This window comes from Cadophora gregata, assembly GCF_030347475.1.
Source record: "Cadophora gregata isolate MNR1 chromosome Unknown scaffold_2, whole genome shotgun sequence".
Classification (NCBI taxonomy): domain Eukaryota; kingdom Fungi; phylum Ascomycota; class Leotiomycetes; order Helotiales; family Ploettnerulaceae; genus Cadophora; species Cadophora gregata.
Genome location: NW_026695925.1, coordinates 802880 through 818367, shown reverse-complemented (window position 1 = coordinate 818367; position 15488 = coordinate 802880). Strand labels below are relative to the sequence as shown.

The following is a 15488-nucleotide window of genomic DNA, read 5'->3' as shown; positions in this document are numbered from 1 at the left end:
TTACTTTCTTTTCGTATTTATTTATTCCTTACTTATTTTCTTTATATAAACTTTCTCTATTACTATAGTAACCTTATCTTCTAAGCTTCGTATAATAACTTTCCCTTTTATACTTCCTTAGCTCTCTCTACTTATATTCCGCTATTTCCTAATATCCTACCTACTAAATAAGAGTTCCTAAAGCCTCTTTTTTTTAGCTACTTCCTACGTATCTATCTATCTCTATAATAGAGATATTAAGCGATAAAATTCTAACTCCTACTTTTACTACTAGCTTAGCTATATTCTAACTATTTCTTTACTTTACTTCCAGTTCCCTATGTAAGTTACTAATATAAAGGAGTAAGGTAGTACTATTAAAGTATATAGTAAGCAGGGATATAGAAGATTACTAACTAAACAGGTAATAAGAGTAGAAGAGAGAAGATAATATATTTATTACGCGCTATCGCGCTTACTTATACGATCTACGGAACAGGCTAACTATCTTCTAACCCGGAACTACACTACCCCACCACACTATCTTATCTCTCTTATTATACTAACTCTATCGCTTTTTATTAGTTAGATAGCTACTAACTAATTAACCTTAAGAACATAAGATATTTAAGAAACGTAAGAATTTTACCTTTATTTTTCTCTAATAGCCTATAGTGTCTTAACTTTTACTTTTAATCTCCCCTACTATAAATATAAATATATTATTTTTATAAATAACTTTTTTATAAGCTACGACTTCTTTTTTATACTTTGTAAATACGGAATCAGGGCTGTAGGGACTATACAACGTAATTAGATGTTAGATTAGTTTTAGGATAAGATTTTAAAGGAAAATAATAGTAAAATAATAGCTTAGGAGGAGATATGAACAGAGATATTATACTACAAAGGAGGAGAGCTAGTTCTCTTAATTATATAGTAGGATTAAGTTATAATCCGCCTTATAAGTACTATTCACTCCGGCTTAGGTTATATACTTTAGAACTATTATTGCCTAAGGGATATAGCTATTATAATAAAGACTACTTATTAGACCTTTTATATACTTACACCTGAAGAGGTAGTTCCTTTCTTTTCTATGAAATAGCTCTAGTGATTCTTTATAAGTAGGCTTATTCTACTAGTTATTATCCTTATTAAAGACTATAACTATAATATAAATAGTGTAGATCGTGCTGACTAGCTAAGAGCTGAGTTTAATATAAAGCAGTCGACTTGATATAACTAGCTCCTCTACTTTTTTTAGCTCTTTAACTGTGTTATTATTATTCTTACTAGTATTTTAGGAAGTATTTAGTAGAGGATTTGATTAGTTTAAAAGACCTAGCGTCTTGTTATAATAGTCTAATCTGAGTCTATAAGAAGAGTCTATTCTATAAGCTAAATATAGCTTAATATACTACTTGCTACTATATTATTCAAGGTAATAATAAAAGAGCTAACTATTATTACTATTAATATAAGGTCTTAAAAGGTGAAGTAGGAAGAGGGAATATACAAATCACTTATAAGAGTTATAGGGAATATTCTTTGTTTCTCTATAAGAAGTGCTTTAAACTATACTATTTGTACTGATTTTTGTTAATATATCTTTAATTTTATATTTACAGTTGTTATTTTATATTAGATACAAGTTACTTTACTTTCTTAAGCTTTAGGTAGTAGATTCTATGTTATTTTACCTTAGAACCTTTATTTATTTCTGGAGATCTTACCTATAACTGTAGCTCTTAGTATCTTTTCAGTAGAGTATTAAGTGCACTAACAAAAAGTTCGTTTTCAAGCTAGAAGGGATACTCTTAAGTAACATGGATACCAGAACTCCAGATTGGTTTCCTATCCGGAGAGATTCAAAATCAGTGCTCTCTGTAACAGCTACCTGGAAGCTAGGCGTGACTATGAGTATACTAGAATAATCAAGGAGATATAGCCCTGCGGGTTGTCGTATGAGTATATCTAGAGTGAACTTACCGCAAAAACTGACATTCGCCCCCCCTATTTTCGACTGAGAGCTAGGATGGATTCATGCTCAATCCTCGAATGGATGCTAATAATCCCTGTCCCCTTGACAATAGTCAGGGAAATAATGGTTTTAGAAGAACCTATTCGCTTCCTGCGTCCCCTTTTTCCACGCCTTGGCTACCTAGATCGTATCAGACCTGAGTATAATTGGGCTTTTACGTTCAATCGAGACTGGAAGGCTCGTACCTGGAGTATCATATGCAACCAGACGCTATGGAAGGGAAACTCGGGTGCTACAGCCTCTTCCCTCCTTGGCAGCTATCTTATGGTCATATCAGTATCTTTGGCCGACCTCTAGCTACTCTCTAGCAATCTCTTCGTGCTTGAAATCGCCTTGGCGTGCAAGTGAATCTCACTGTAGAGGCGGCACTGCTTAAGTCTAGTTAAGTTGTGTAGCAGGCGATGACAACCAGATGTCCTGATAACCGTAATTTGATCGCCAAGCAAATAGCTCTGTTGAGTTACAGCAGGTGAGCGCTTCTGGGACGTTATCAGTGATTCAGTGGTCAGAGTAATGGCCTTTGCGATGTTGCTGCTTTGAAAAGTTGCCTATTTAGACTCGAGGAATAATGCCACTGTGATGTTGAGCAACTGTTCATGTGATTACTGTAATGATACTGACGCTAGGCTCACACCAGCTCCACTAACACGGGACCAAAAGATCACAATGTTCAGCGCAAGCTGAATACGCCTAACTCATACTAAACGTGTACCTACTATTGTCATGTGCCTTACAATGGCCTGTCAAATTGAACGTTTGTCGGCATTCTTTGAAGAGATTCTAGACCCTTTGAAGCATGCAGAGTGCCAAGGTCAATGTGGCACTCAAATTTCAGAGGCAAAGAGCAGAATTATTAGATATTGCAGAAATACAACCTTAAGCAATATTATTAGTTGACGACCTTGAGTTATTGACGTGTTGACTTCTCGAGAAGTTTGGAGAGAAGTATGACCGCGGATGATGGTGATGAGCTGAGTGATCGCTGACCATATAGAAACACTGAATATGACAAGTCGAGGTAGTTCAATGGATATGGTGCGAGGGCCGTCATCGTGGGAAAATGCGTAAGTGTAAGCATCAGTGACAACTGCTTGGAGAGAGATCGCCCAATGAAACATCACCATATCGTACATAGGTTTACATCCAACCATCCGTTCTAGAGATATCGATACCGCGACCCAAGATCCCTCTGTGAGTATGCATTCGTTCCCTATGATAGCCTGTATCTAAGTTCTACCTTGCGCTTGGCCTAAATAGGCAAGCATCCACAACATGAGTCTCAAGTACCCCGATTGACTGGTAATAACCCACGCATGCCGGACTTATACCCTGATAGAGAACTTGAGGGCTACTCCGACAGATAACCTGCCTCTAGGCTGCCATTTCAATTAGGCAAATACCTCGCCTCAGCACATTTGTGTGGGGTTTGACTGCTTTACATTATATATGCGATTGAGTGTGCCAGCCAAGGAAGCGTGACAGAAATCAAGGCCCATAGTATTGAGTACGCCATAATTTCACATCTGAGATATTCAGGAGTCTCGGACTCATCCGACCCTTGGTCTAGGCTCCTGGAGCAGTGTTAATTTTGGCACGCCAAATATTCGCGAAGCAACACCGAGCAGGCCAGGTCAGGCGAACTCTCTATTGAACCACTCACCTGGTTGGGTGTTTACGGGCACGATTATATCTATTACCAACGATCACAAAATCCGCCAGCGAGATCAATCTATCGAAATCGTATAATCAGGTGCTGTGAGGCCATGTGTATTCCAGATCGATAGCGAGACTTGAAGGCAACATCGTTGAACTCCTTGCGGTGATCTATCTCAAGAGGGAAAAAGTCCCTTGATGCCATGGATATGAGTGGCAGTGATATATTCTAATATCATTTGTAGCTTTGCTAGAAGGCGGGCTACCACTAACGACAGAATCGGCTGGAGCAACAGAGTCCATAGAATGCGACACTGGTAGATTGCTAGTGAAGGAAGACCGTGACTTAACATTAACAATACCAGAGCGAATAAAAAGATATACGTTTCAGTGTTGATACTATTGCGGTAAAATTACTAACCAATTTGCCTAAAGTCAGCACTTCCCACCAGTACGAGTGTTTGGAAAGAGCTGACCAACGACACATTCACCGAAGCCTCCAGAGACATTCAAGGCTTTCAGAACCGATATACTCGATTGGATCATCATTTGTAGGAGGGATAGTGTATTGAAATGTCGTGAGACGAGTGATGGCAGTTTGAAGAGACAGAGGCATAGTAGCAAAAGGGAGCAAAACCATCGAGACATGACTACTGCGGGAACGAAATGGGGGTGTAATCAAGGATACAAAGACTTAATTACTTACGCAACGTGCATTTTCCCTGCTAAATGAAGCAATTTAGATTTGACTCCCCGGTTGCAGTCTGGTTTCTAGACACGGCTCAAGCAGGCATGACTGCAAAAGCTGGAGGTTAGGTTGGGTGATGATCAGAACCGAGATAAGAGAGTTAGTCAGAACAAGAAAGACGTAAGAAACGATAATAAGCTGATCTTGCACCAAGAATCATTGCCATCGGCATCAGCATCAGCGCATTCGGCAGCGGATCTTCAAGTGCAAGAATTGCTGGAACAGTTGTAGTTGTTGAGAGGAGTGTGGTGTGGCTGGAGAGCTGGAAGCGAAGGGAAGCGAAGCGAGACCAACTCGACCAACAAACAACCTTGGCTGCAGGTGTTTGGGTCAGGGAGGTGGCTTGAAGCGAGGGAAGCAGGAGGTCGGAGGTCGGGACTCGGGACTTGGGGAACACCCTCTCTGCCTCTCTGCCTCTCTGCCTCTCTGCCTCTCTGCCTGCACCTCCCCCTAATTACCTTCCCTACCTTATCCTTCGCTCTACCTAGCTGCCTGGGTACTTACGAAGTATACCATCACAGTTGCATATTCGAGTTCTTGATTGATCCTCGCACCCTTGTCTGCCCTGTCCTATCTTCTCCTCTCCTCTCCTCTCCTCCTCTCCTCCTCTCCTGGTCCCTGCCGGATATCCTGAAGCCGAGTCGATCGTTTTGTTCCTGTCCCTAGTCTTTCGTTTTGAAATCAATCATTCCAATCCAATCCAATCCAATCCGATCTCGACGTCCAGCATCTGAGCATTGAAGTTCCTGTTGGTTCCTTACTATATTCTGCCAGGATTTTCCCAGCCTCGATCCAGCCTCGATCCAGCCTCGATCCAGCCCCTTGGCCGCGCCTCGCCTCCCCTCCCTTCGAAACAAGCAACGAGAAACACTGCACTCATTGCATCAATCATCACGAATGTGCCTTCGATCAGCCACATACCCCCAAAGCACTTCGAGTCGCCGAGATCAATGATTTCACGACTCCCGATTCTACCATGCCTCTGATGACCGGCCTGTTGAGGCGCCGCGGTCCTTCGAGCAATGCAGATCTTCGACGACACAGCTTCTATCCCGCCGAGTCCTCGAACAACTTGCCAGTACCCGTCGTTGATAGCAGGGCCAGCGAACAAATTCCACGACGGCTATCGGCCGCCGATTTCTTGTCGCCAGATGTTGCAGTAGATGGCTCATCTTCAAATGGTACACCAGCTGAGGGTGGTGCCGAGTCCCTACGAACTGTGTCACCACCAATCCAAGAAGAGAGCCAAAAACATCGTCGCTTCAGCATGTTGAAGTTTCGGCACGCCTCAGATTCTCAATTGGCCACCAGGGGTACGTAAATTTGTTCACTTTGCACATCTGGTAGCAATTCTATGCTGACTTGGCGGCAGCCCGCATGCAAGCTCGTGCTGATGCTGATACCCCTCCTCTACCTCAACGTAAGTGCCAATTCCATCCCCTCTGACTTCACCTTTGACCAGATGCCAGCTCCAGAGATAATTACGACCGCGCCAACAATGGACATTAACGCGGCACGACCAACAAAGAAGAAGTCGAGGGTTAAGCTCCCAGGTCGAACAAAGACCTCGTCCATGGACAGCCAAGCCGAAGAGCCAATTTCCTCAGATATTACAAAGAATGAAAAGAAGGAGCGGAGGAAGACAATGTCCGAGTCAGCACCATCTGGTACCAAAGGCAGAGTTACATTTGACGAGCCAGAGCGCCCTGTAACCCATGTTGGAGGCTCTCCCCCAGCATATGGCGATGACGGCAATTCAACCCTGGCACTCCCTATTACTCGATTGTCTGAATCTTCCAGGTCGGATGGCAGCTCTGGAGATCATGGCGTGTACGCAACGACCACAACCACTACGCACACTGTCCATACAACCACTACTTTCTTCCGTCTGCCCCGTCGCAAGAAGCCTGCGCCACTGTTTGACCTGTCGCATCTTCCCCAAAAGACTCACAATCAAGAGTCCTCCCAATCTCTAGTTGCTGCACCTCGAAATTCAGCAAGTTCTTCAAGGATTCTAGGAACAGAATCTCCTGCGGTGAAAGCGCTTCGGTCTCCTTCGGCGGACGATGTGGGAGCTCAAGGACGCTTTGCGTCACCACTTCCGTCCCCCAGCCATTCACATACTGCTCTTGCCAAAGCTTCCACCGCATTTGCAACTCCGTTGTTGCGACATGGCTCTGCAGCATCCACAAAGTCATCTCCAAATCGCGCAAGGCTTGGCCTTAGGGGTAGATCTTCAACCCTGAGCTCCTTGAGAAACATGCCAACAGAGGATTCGTTACCAACACCCACGTTACCTTCTACTCGCACGTCAACTTCGACAGGGAGGAAAAGCTTTGGGGATCTATTTGGCCTTTCCCACAGACTTCGACAGAACTCAGAACCACCTTTCCATTACGGATCTGGACCGGCTACTCCAGGTTCCAGTACATCAAAGAACAATTCGATGCAGCTAGTCAGAGAGCCAGTAGCACCGATAGTATTGCCAGAAAGGTATGAAGATGATACACCTGCGAAATATCTCGTTCGTCTTGAGGAAGCAGTCAGCAGAGGTGTCGTCGCTAGTGTGCTGTCTAAAGGCACGGATCCATTCTCTCAGGCCGTCCTGCGAAGTTACATGCGTGGCTTTGGGTTTTTTGGTGACCCAATGGATATGGCGATTCGAAAACTGCTTATGGAAGTTGAGCTTCCAAAGGAAACTCAGCAGATTGACAGGTGCTTACAAGGATTTGCTAACAGATACCACGAATGCAATCCTGGAATATATGCATCTCCTGATCAAGCATATTTTATCGCATTCTCTCTACTCATTCTCCACACTGATGTATTCAACAAGAACAACAAGCACAAGATGCAGAAACCAGACTATCTCAAGAATACCAGAGGAGAAGGCATATTTGATGAAATACTCGAATGCTTCTACGATAACATCTCTTACACACCTTTCATCCATGTCGAGGATGATCTTGATATAAACGGCGAACGCATTATACAGCACAAAACCAAGAAGAAGTCAATCTTTCCTCGTGGAGCTGTAGATCCCACCAAACGCCCATCTAAGGAACCGGTCGATCCCTACACCCTCATCATAGATAGCAAGCTTGATTCGCTAAGACCCAATCTTAAAGATGTGATGTGTTTGGAGGAACCTTACAGCTATCTGGGCACAGCTACATCTCTTAATCTGCAAGACCTACAGAAGACATTTTTCCGGACTGGGGTTTTGCAAATTGTATCTGCGAGATCGAGACCCGACGCTTTCATGAACGATAAGACTCTAAACAACCCAGAAGAAGCCCATCCTGGGATTGTCGACATCAAAATTACCAAGGTCGGACTGCTATGGCGCAAGGATGCCAAAAAGAAGAAAACAAGATCGCCTTGGCAGGAATGGGGTGCTATCTTAACAGGTGCCCAGCTCTATTTTTTTCGAAATACCGCCTGGATCAAGAGCTTGATACACCAGTTGGAAACGCATGTTAAGCAAGGACATGATGGGATTCCGGTCATCTTTAAGCCTCCCCTAGATTCGTTCAAACCAGACGCACTGATGTCTACGGATGATGCTGTTGCCTTGCTGGATTCGACGTACAAGAAGCACAAGAATGCCTTCGTGTTTGTTCGACATGGAGGCTTCGAAGAGACATTTCTCGCCGACAATGAGCATGAAATGAACGACTGGCTTGCGAAACTCAATTATGCCGCGGCATTCAGAACGTCGGGTGTTAGGATGAGAGGTGTAGTCGGGGGCAACTACGAAGGCCAACGTACCCGAGGAATTCGACGATTGGATAGCCACAACGAGTCCACAAAATCTGTTCAGACCCCAACAGGTGAAGTTACTATTGTTAGTGGGAGGATTGATATACAAATGGCACAAGACATTCTTGCTGCCAGACGAGAGATCATGTTGCAAAAGATTGCCGATGCCGAGGTCAAACTCGCTGCTGCTCAAAAACAGCTCGACGCACAACTCAGAAATGCCCGCCATCTTCAGATCCTTGCCCCAATCCAACAAAAGACCAGGGAGCAAGTCATTCTAGCTGCTGGGCGGATGGCTGCTCAGCTGAAATGGGGACGAATGGAAATCTGGCGTCTGAAGTGCCACAAGGATATCTTGACTATGGACCTTGAGGAAGAGAAGAACCCCACGGTGGCATCGCCTCGGCGTGACTTGGCAGAGACTCCCACGTCCGATCGCGATAATCTGGCTCGCCTGCCTTCGAAGGCAAGTAGCAATACCCCTCTACGAACCCCTCGTTCGCCAATTGCACAGTCAGCCAATCGCCCATCCACTGCAAATGTACCCACTTCGCCCATCCGCCATGAAAATGAGTTGGATGATATTTTCCAAACCCCGCCCGAGCTGACAAAATCTTCGAGTTTTAACAAGGCACAAGCATCGTGGGAGCTTCCACCACTTACCTTTGATTCACGTAGTGCACGCAAACCTTCTTTCTCAAGCGCTGTTTTGCCTTCTAGCCCCAACTTAGCTGCCACCCCATCAAAATCCAGTCTGAAGCCAATAGCAAGTGGCGAGTCTCAACGAGCTCCTTCACCAAACATTGACGCTGCAGAGCAGGCTGTTCTTGAACAAGAAGGACTTGTAACTATAGACATGGACAAGACTCCAGATGGCAAGCGACCTGTTACCAGCCTTGGGAATGAAGAAGGGAAGGATCAGGTTGTAGAGAAAGACAGGTTGGATAGAGGAAAAATTCGTCGGAGCCTGCACCGGACCCTTCGAGAAACCCACGTTCCTTCACACACGCGGAGTCGAAAAGGCAAAGACTCTTCCTCAAGTGCGGGCATGTCAGAGGAAGGCAAAGATGATGTCCTGTCTCGAGGCACCGGAAGTTTTGTCGTTCATGGCAAAAAAGCATCTGTAATAACTTTCGGATCGGAACTCCAGAGCATGTCGCAAGAGGAGCGAATTCGTCTCCGGAAACAACCACACAAAGATGAGCCAGCACATTTATCCTCCACAGCTATTGAGGATGACTTCCATTCTGTTCTAGCTGAGCCCTATGTGTTTCACGAGCGCCATGATTCGCAAGCTACGACCAGCACAGCGACTGCGAGGAGTTTCCGAGACTTGCACCGGAAATTAGCAAGCCACTCGCTTGGCCCTTCTGACTCTATGGCTTCCGACGGCGAAGACAGTGATGCTGCAATCAGCTTGTCGGAAGGCCGGAGAACACCACTGCCGCAGGCCGAGGACGAAGACGGAGACACAAGTAGCAGCCGTCCCGTAAGCCAAGCTCAACAAGCAATGTTCTACACCCCTGAAGCCTCGAATTCCCCGGCCGTGCGGGCATTGTCAGAGAAGAACCTCACACCACTGCGACATGATGATGGCATGGATCTCGATGCCCAAGGCGAGAACGAGAGATTATCGATATTGCAGACTGCCATCAGCGCTTGAGGCACGGCATAACGCGGGAAACTTTTTATATGTTTTATTTGATCAGATCACTTCAACACTCCTTCGTGTACGTTTCTGGAGTTTGGCAGGCATGGCGTGAATTTGGGTGGGGGGTATCAAGGAATCAGGCGACAACATTGCAACCAAAAAGCACGGTTTCTTTCGGGTCAGGCATGTGAGGGTGTATATTAGATGGTAGACTATCAGTATTCCCAGACCCTTTCATGATTTGGGGGAGAGAATCGGTTGGCGTTTAGTTCAGGGCTGAGCAGTGCAGACTTGCTTATGCTGGCTCAGGTAGATTTTAGCTCCGATCATGGGAGCTTTGAAGAAAGAAATGACTTGGTATGAGATGGGTATCTTGCTTCTCTGATAGACACATTCATTTTGAGCATGTCAGGATGACTCCAGTGATGGGAATGGTAGGTGTTAGAAATAGATACCGTAGTTCTTGGGCGTCCTCTAGAGTTCTAGGACTTTTATTGTAGCCGAGAATTTGTTTACTTTTTTCCCTTTTTCTTCTTTGGCTTCCCGCCAGTCGCTTTCTCAACTCTCACAGTACCCGCTCCACCAGCGAGCTCCAGACTCTCCTCGTCCTTCACAACACCACCCTGAGTCAGATCCATAGCCTTCTTCTTTCCCTTCTTGCCCTTGGGTCGATAGCTGCTACGATCCCTCAACGGCAGCCATCGCTCCGGGTCCATTTTCCTCCCCTCCTCGAAATCCTTCGGCATGTGTGATTTGCGAATTTTTTGTTTCTTTGGCGGTAACGCTTTCTCCTTCTCGGTTTCGGCGCCTCGTTTCTTGCTCGCCGCGGACTGGGTAGGCAGGGATGGGATACCTGCGTCCTCCAGAGCTGCTGCGTTGATGCCGGACACGAGACGGGACACTGGAGTCAGCTTCTCGAGATCAGGAGTGACCTTGGCGAGATTGGTTCTGGCGTATGAAGCTACGTAGCCAGCAATGGCGGTGCGGTCACTGGCGTCTTGTTTCCGAAGACTGGAGAAGATCTCGCCGGCCGCGGAGAGATCTTCTGGAGTGGAGGAATGGAGAAGAGCTGTGCCAGCGGCGCGAAGAAGTGGGATTGATGGTTTTGGCTTCCGACGCCAGTGAGAAGCTGCTGTCCCCAGTTCTGTCTTTATGGGTGCTTTGCGACCCGAAAGCTGGTACAGGGAGACAGCGAGGGCTACTAGGCCAGGTGCAAATCGCACGTCTTGGTCTGCGGGTGTCGTAGATTGTTCTAAGCGCTTGAAGAGGGACTCAAGGAGATTAATAGCTGGGCCAAGGTTGTTAGTGATCATATAGAGTTGGATGATGACGAGTATTAGGCCAACGTCTTTGGGACGCTTCTCTAATATTGGTAGAATTGCTTGTAAACTCGCTTTGCCAACTCCCATTTTAGCATGGCCAGCGGCATTGAGGACGGCTAGAGAGCTGATATATGGAGAGATGGTTGGGGATGGAGACTTCGAGATGATTGAGGCTGTGGAATATGCAACTCCAGAGTATTTTTGAGATTGAAGGTCGATTATGTATCTGTTGCGCTCCAGAATGCTTGCTTGATGCCCAAACAGCTTTTCTGTGGGAGAAAGATTTGGAACAGACTCAAAGATTCGTTGTGTCATGAAAGGGTTGTCGTGCTTTGCCGAGACAGCCAAACCATTGTTCTGCGCTACGACCCTCGAAGGAGGCTCCGGAACGCTGCAAGAAATTAGCAATGGACAGGCTTATAAAGGTGACAACTACGAACTCAGCAGTATTGATCATTCTCTGTAGAGCTTCGGCCTCTTCCAGCTTTCCTAGTTTTGTGAACACATAGGCTTGTTGAACCATAATTGGCAAGACCTCAGCCCTTTTCTCTTCATCACTCAATTCGTCCAAAGCTTCACAGAGATCCCTGGCTCTCTTCAACAGCACGCTTCCAGGACCAAGGTCACCTCTGGCAATACATCCGCATGCGGCATTATAGGATGTCTCAAAAGCTTCCAGGTCTTCCCTCGAAGGTTTCTTCCTTCCCGGCTCGACTTTGTCACCATTATCCTGCCACTCCAACTGTGCATCGGCTGCCGAGCTATTGATTCGCAAGTCATTTTCCTCGCCCTCGATTGCCGCAGATTGCGAGCTCAGCTCCTGGTATATCCGGGCAGCATCCTCAAACTTCTCTGCTCTGTAGGCCACTTGCGCTGCAACGTGCTTCAAGCCCCTCTTTTTTGCGCCACTGGCAAGTCTTTCAGCTTCAGCGAGCTGCCCAGTCTTGTACAGCGCATATGCCTTCTCGAGAACACATTGCTCGGCCAGTTTGTCTCCGCCGTCATCCAGAGCTCGCAGGGCATCGTCGAATCGATCGAGCTTGAGCAGCGCTACAACGCGGGTGTGTAGAGCATCGGAACTGGGTTTGGACGACTTCAGAACCGCGTTGGCCGCCTTGAGAACCTCCTCGTGGTCTTCAATGGTCGAGCCTCGGAGGAGGGAGGTCAAGGTGGCAGTGGGGTTGGAAGCCATCGTGGGGGGCTTCTTGTGCGCGGATCTTGATGCTTCCGACTCAACGGTTTACAACATATCCCACAGGTATCTCCAGATTGGCGCCGGTCAGAGAATAGGAGAGCAATGGACGATGTGAGATGTGAGGCCGTGTGATGGAGTCGACGGAGGTCATGTGTCATGTGAAATTGAAATGGCGGGGTGAATATAGGTAGGTAGGTAGACAGGATCATGTTCCATTATTACGCTCCTAGTACCTCCGTACTTTAGTACCTTTAGGGTAGGCAGGCTCGAGTGCCTTGGGTGCGCTGGCTCGCTGGGTGCGGTGCGGTGCGGAGTGCGGTGGCAGTGGCAGTGGCAGTGGCAGTGGCAGTGGGGTCGATGCTCGCTTAGCAAGCCAATCCATTGCTGTCCACAGCATACTAGTACTGTATCCTTCCGAGCCTTCGTACGGAGGGGAGGACGCTGCGTAAGGTAGGAGGGTAGGAGGGTAGGAGGGTAGGTAGGTACTTACTTCCGTACATCCTGCCATCCTGCCATCCTGGTGGGCTGGCTGGCTGGCTGGCTGCTCCCGCCCGTCCACCCGCAGAACAGGCAGAGCAGAGCAGAGCAGAGCTCCAGCTCCAGCTCCATCAGAAGTTAACAAGCCAAGCTCGCAAGGTGCTTATCCGACCACCAAGGATCTAGCCGGGCTCTACAGTACTGTACCTCCGTATCATCATCAGATCAGAGAAAGCAGATGAGCTGAGCTGAGTTCCTTCTATCAAAAATATCACAGCTGTTTCCCATTCACATTGGCCCATTGGCTCGAGAAGACTCTGCTCTGCGTCCGAGGCAAGGGAGGGCAGAGATGCACAAGCTCTTGCTACTGTACGCACAGCACAGTACAGTACCGAGAGTACCTGCGGAGGTAAATCTACCTACTCGAGCTACTGTACATACCTAGGTACGAAAGTAAATTTACCTTAGGTACCGAAGCAGCTAAGTAGAACATGCTTCTTACATTACTCCACGTCCAGAACAAGACCACCAAGCCTCACAGCAGAGACAAGAGTCCCCCCTCCCGGGTCGGGGCAATAAGGTACAGTACAGTAGGTGCAAACAGGCACCTGGAGGCTGGATGCTGGAGGCTGGAGGCTGGAGGCACTGGGCAGGTTTCACTGAGACGGACGGTGCAGGGCATGGCTGATATAAGTACAGTAGGAGGGGAGGCTTGGTTGCTGACCCCCATGCAGTCCGTCAGCACTTTGGGCTCCTCTCCTCTCCTCTCCTCTCCTCAAGGCTGTGCTCGACAGCTGGACTGAATTCTCCTCTTCTGTTTCGTCTCTGCTGCACTTTTCAAACATCTGTTCTGTGTCTGCTGCTGCTCTGTCTTATCAATTACGTCTCGTGTTTTATTCCATTCTAGCCGCAGTGCCTGTTCCCCCTTGGGAGTTGCAATCCATCGTGCCGTGCAGAGTAAGCCGGACCCTGGTCAGCTACCCCACGTCGATAGCCACCTAGCCAGAGCCCAGCTAATAACAACCAGAGGTGGTCTCGAAAGATTACAGTATTCCCCCAGCTCACCCCACAGCATCAATTCTTGCACCGTCAATTCTCCAGGAGATCCTACTCTTCCCACCCCCAGCTCAAGCCAACCCGTTGGCAGCATCATGGCATCTGAGATGCCGCTCCCAGTGCACATCTCCCCATATGGCCCGCCTGCACAAGGCACCGGCAACGGCTCCGGCGGCCAGCCTTACCTCCCTCAACCCGAACATTCCCAAGGAAGCCAGGAAGGTCAGACAACGAACCCATATCCTCAGTATTCCTACGATATCCGACTCCGTTATCCCCAAGATACCACTCGTTCCTACCCTCCCCCACCATCTCAGCAGCAAGGCCCACAGCTGCCGCCTATGTCTGTCCCTGGGCAAAATAATGGGGACTATGCTGCTCAGAGCATGACCATGGATACTACGGGACAAATTGCACCCGTTGGAGCCAAACCTCGAGTTACGGCTACGTTGTGGGAAGACGAAGGAACATTGTGCTTTCAAGTCGATGTCAAGGGAACCTGTGTTGCTAGACGAGAAGGTAGATCCCCCACCTAGTCCTAGGACTTGAGATATCCCGACAAATAACGCTCCTCGACAGATAACCACATGATCAATGGAACCAAGCTCCTGAACGTAGCGGGCATGACTCGCGGCAGGCGAGATGGAATTTTGAAAAGCGAGAAACAAAAACATGTAGTTAAGATCGGACCCATGCACTTGAAAGGCGTCTGGTATCTTGACCCCGCTTGACTCCACTCATTACAAACTCCTCATTCTAACCTTTCTCTAAGGATCCCATTCGAACGAGCTCTCGATTTCGCTAACAAAGAGAAAATCACCGAGATGTTGTACCCCCTCTTCGTGCACAACATTGGAGCCTTACTTTACCATCCTATCAATAAAGGCTATGCAGCGGCCGCCCAAATCCCCAGAAGCCAGGGGTTACCACCGCCGAACATGTCGGGGACGGGTGGTCAAGGTCCCGTGCCCGCTGGCCAGAGGTATGAATACGATCAGTTTTGACATGCTTGTTTAGAGGTTCATAGTTGTTGATGAGTGCTGATAGAGCAACGGACAGGATGGAAGGGTATTGATATTCTTAAGCTGAATGGATGGTTGTGTGGCGTGGAGGTGTCACCCGCGACGATGGATATGATGCCTCCGTGGTGCGGGAGTTTGCTTGGAATTTCAAGCTAGGTCTCCTTGATGATTGATGTCTTGCTTTAGGTGTCTTTGAACTGGTGGATCTCCGAAACAGCGAGGGAATGGCGCAAAATATGTGGGAATGGATACCTTTTTCTTTCTTGACGGCAGCGCTTTGTCATGGGACATGAATATCAATCTCAAAATACCATGAAAACACTGATGCAAACTCATGAATACAATTATTTTTGATTTGGCTCTCGCCAATTGCGCTACTCGGTTGCTAGAATACAAGGCAGTTCTTGTTTTCATACAAAGGCAATACGAGATTCTGCCATCCATCTCTCCATCCAACCTTCCAGAACCTTGATTATGCCACCTACCGCCAGTATAGTGCCATAGTGAGAGAAGGAAACCCCCTTATTGCAGAAATGACACGTATTAAAATGACGAGAGTTAAGTTTTGTACTGTTATGA

The 15488-nt window shown here is 47.4% G+C and overlaps 3 protein-coding genes across 3 annotated transcripts; 2 read left to right on the top strand and 1 right to left on the bottom strand.

Moving 5' to 3' along the window:
- Positions 1 to 4882: 4882 nt before the first annotated feature.
- ONS95_007617 (uncharacterized protein) lies at positions 4883 to 9849 on the top strand (the record flags this gene model as incomplete). The annotated part of the gene is made up of 3 exons (XM_058501132.1): positions 4883 to 5737; positions 5797 to 5844; positions 5894 to 9849. The coding sequence occupies exons 1-3, from the start codon at positions 5401 to 5403 to the stop codon at positions 9847 to 9849; spliced, it is 4341 nt and encodes a 1446-aa protein (XP_058362449.1). The 5' UTR covers positions 4883 to 5400.
- Positions 9850 to 10349: 500 nt separating this feature from the next.
- Positions 10350 to 12351, bottom strand: SRP72 (Signal recognition particle core component; the record flags this gene model as incomplete). The annotated part of the gene is made up of 2 exons (XM_058501131.1): positions 10350 to 11550; positions 11600 to 12351. The coding sequence occupies 2 exons, from the start codon at positions 12349 to 12351 to the stop codon at positions 10350 to 10352; spliced, it is 1953 nt and encodes a 650-aa protein (XP_058362448.1).
- A 1233-nt stretch (positions 12352 to 13584) lies between these two features.
- On the top strand, positions 13585 to 15237 carry ONS95_007615 (uncharacterized protein). Its single transcript, XM_058501130.1, has 4 exons — positions 13585 to 13788; positions 13859 to 14406; positions 14467 to 14599; positions 14660 to 15237. Exons 2-4 carry the CDS (start codon positions 13983 to 13985, stop codon positions 14889 to 14891), a joined length of 789 nt encoding a protein of 262 aa, XP_058362447.1. The 5' UTR covers positions 13585 to 13788; positions 13859 to 13982; the 3' UTR covers positions 14892 to 15237.
- Positions 15238 to 15488: the final 251 nt, after the last annotated feature.

Excerpts from the sequence above, each read along its gene's own strand:
- ONS95_007615 (XM_058501130.1), top strand. The coding sequence starts at position 13,983 with ATGGCATCTGAGATGCCGCTCCCAGTGCACATCTCCCCATATGGCCCG. Across the intron at positions 14,407-14,466 it reads CTGTGTTGCTAGACGAGAAG|ATAACCACATGATCAATGGA; the intron begins GTAGATCCCCCA and ends GCTCCTCGACAG. Across the intron at positions 14,600-14,659 it reads ATGCACTTGAAAGGCGTCTG|GATCCCATTCGAACGAGCTC; the intron begins GTATCTTGACCC and ends CCTTTCTCTAAG.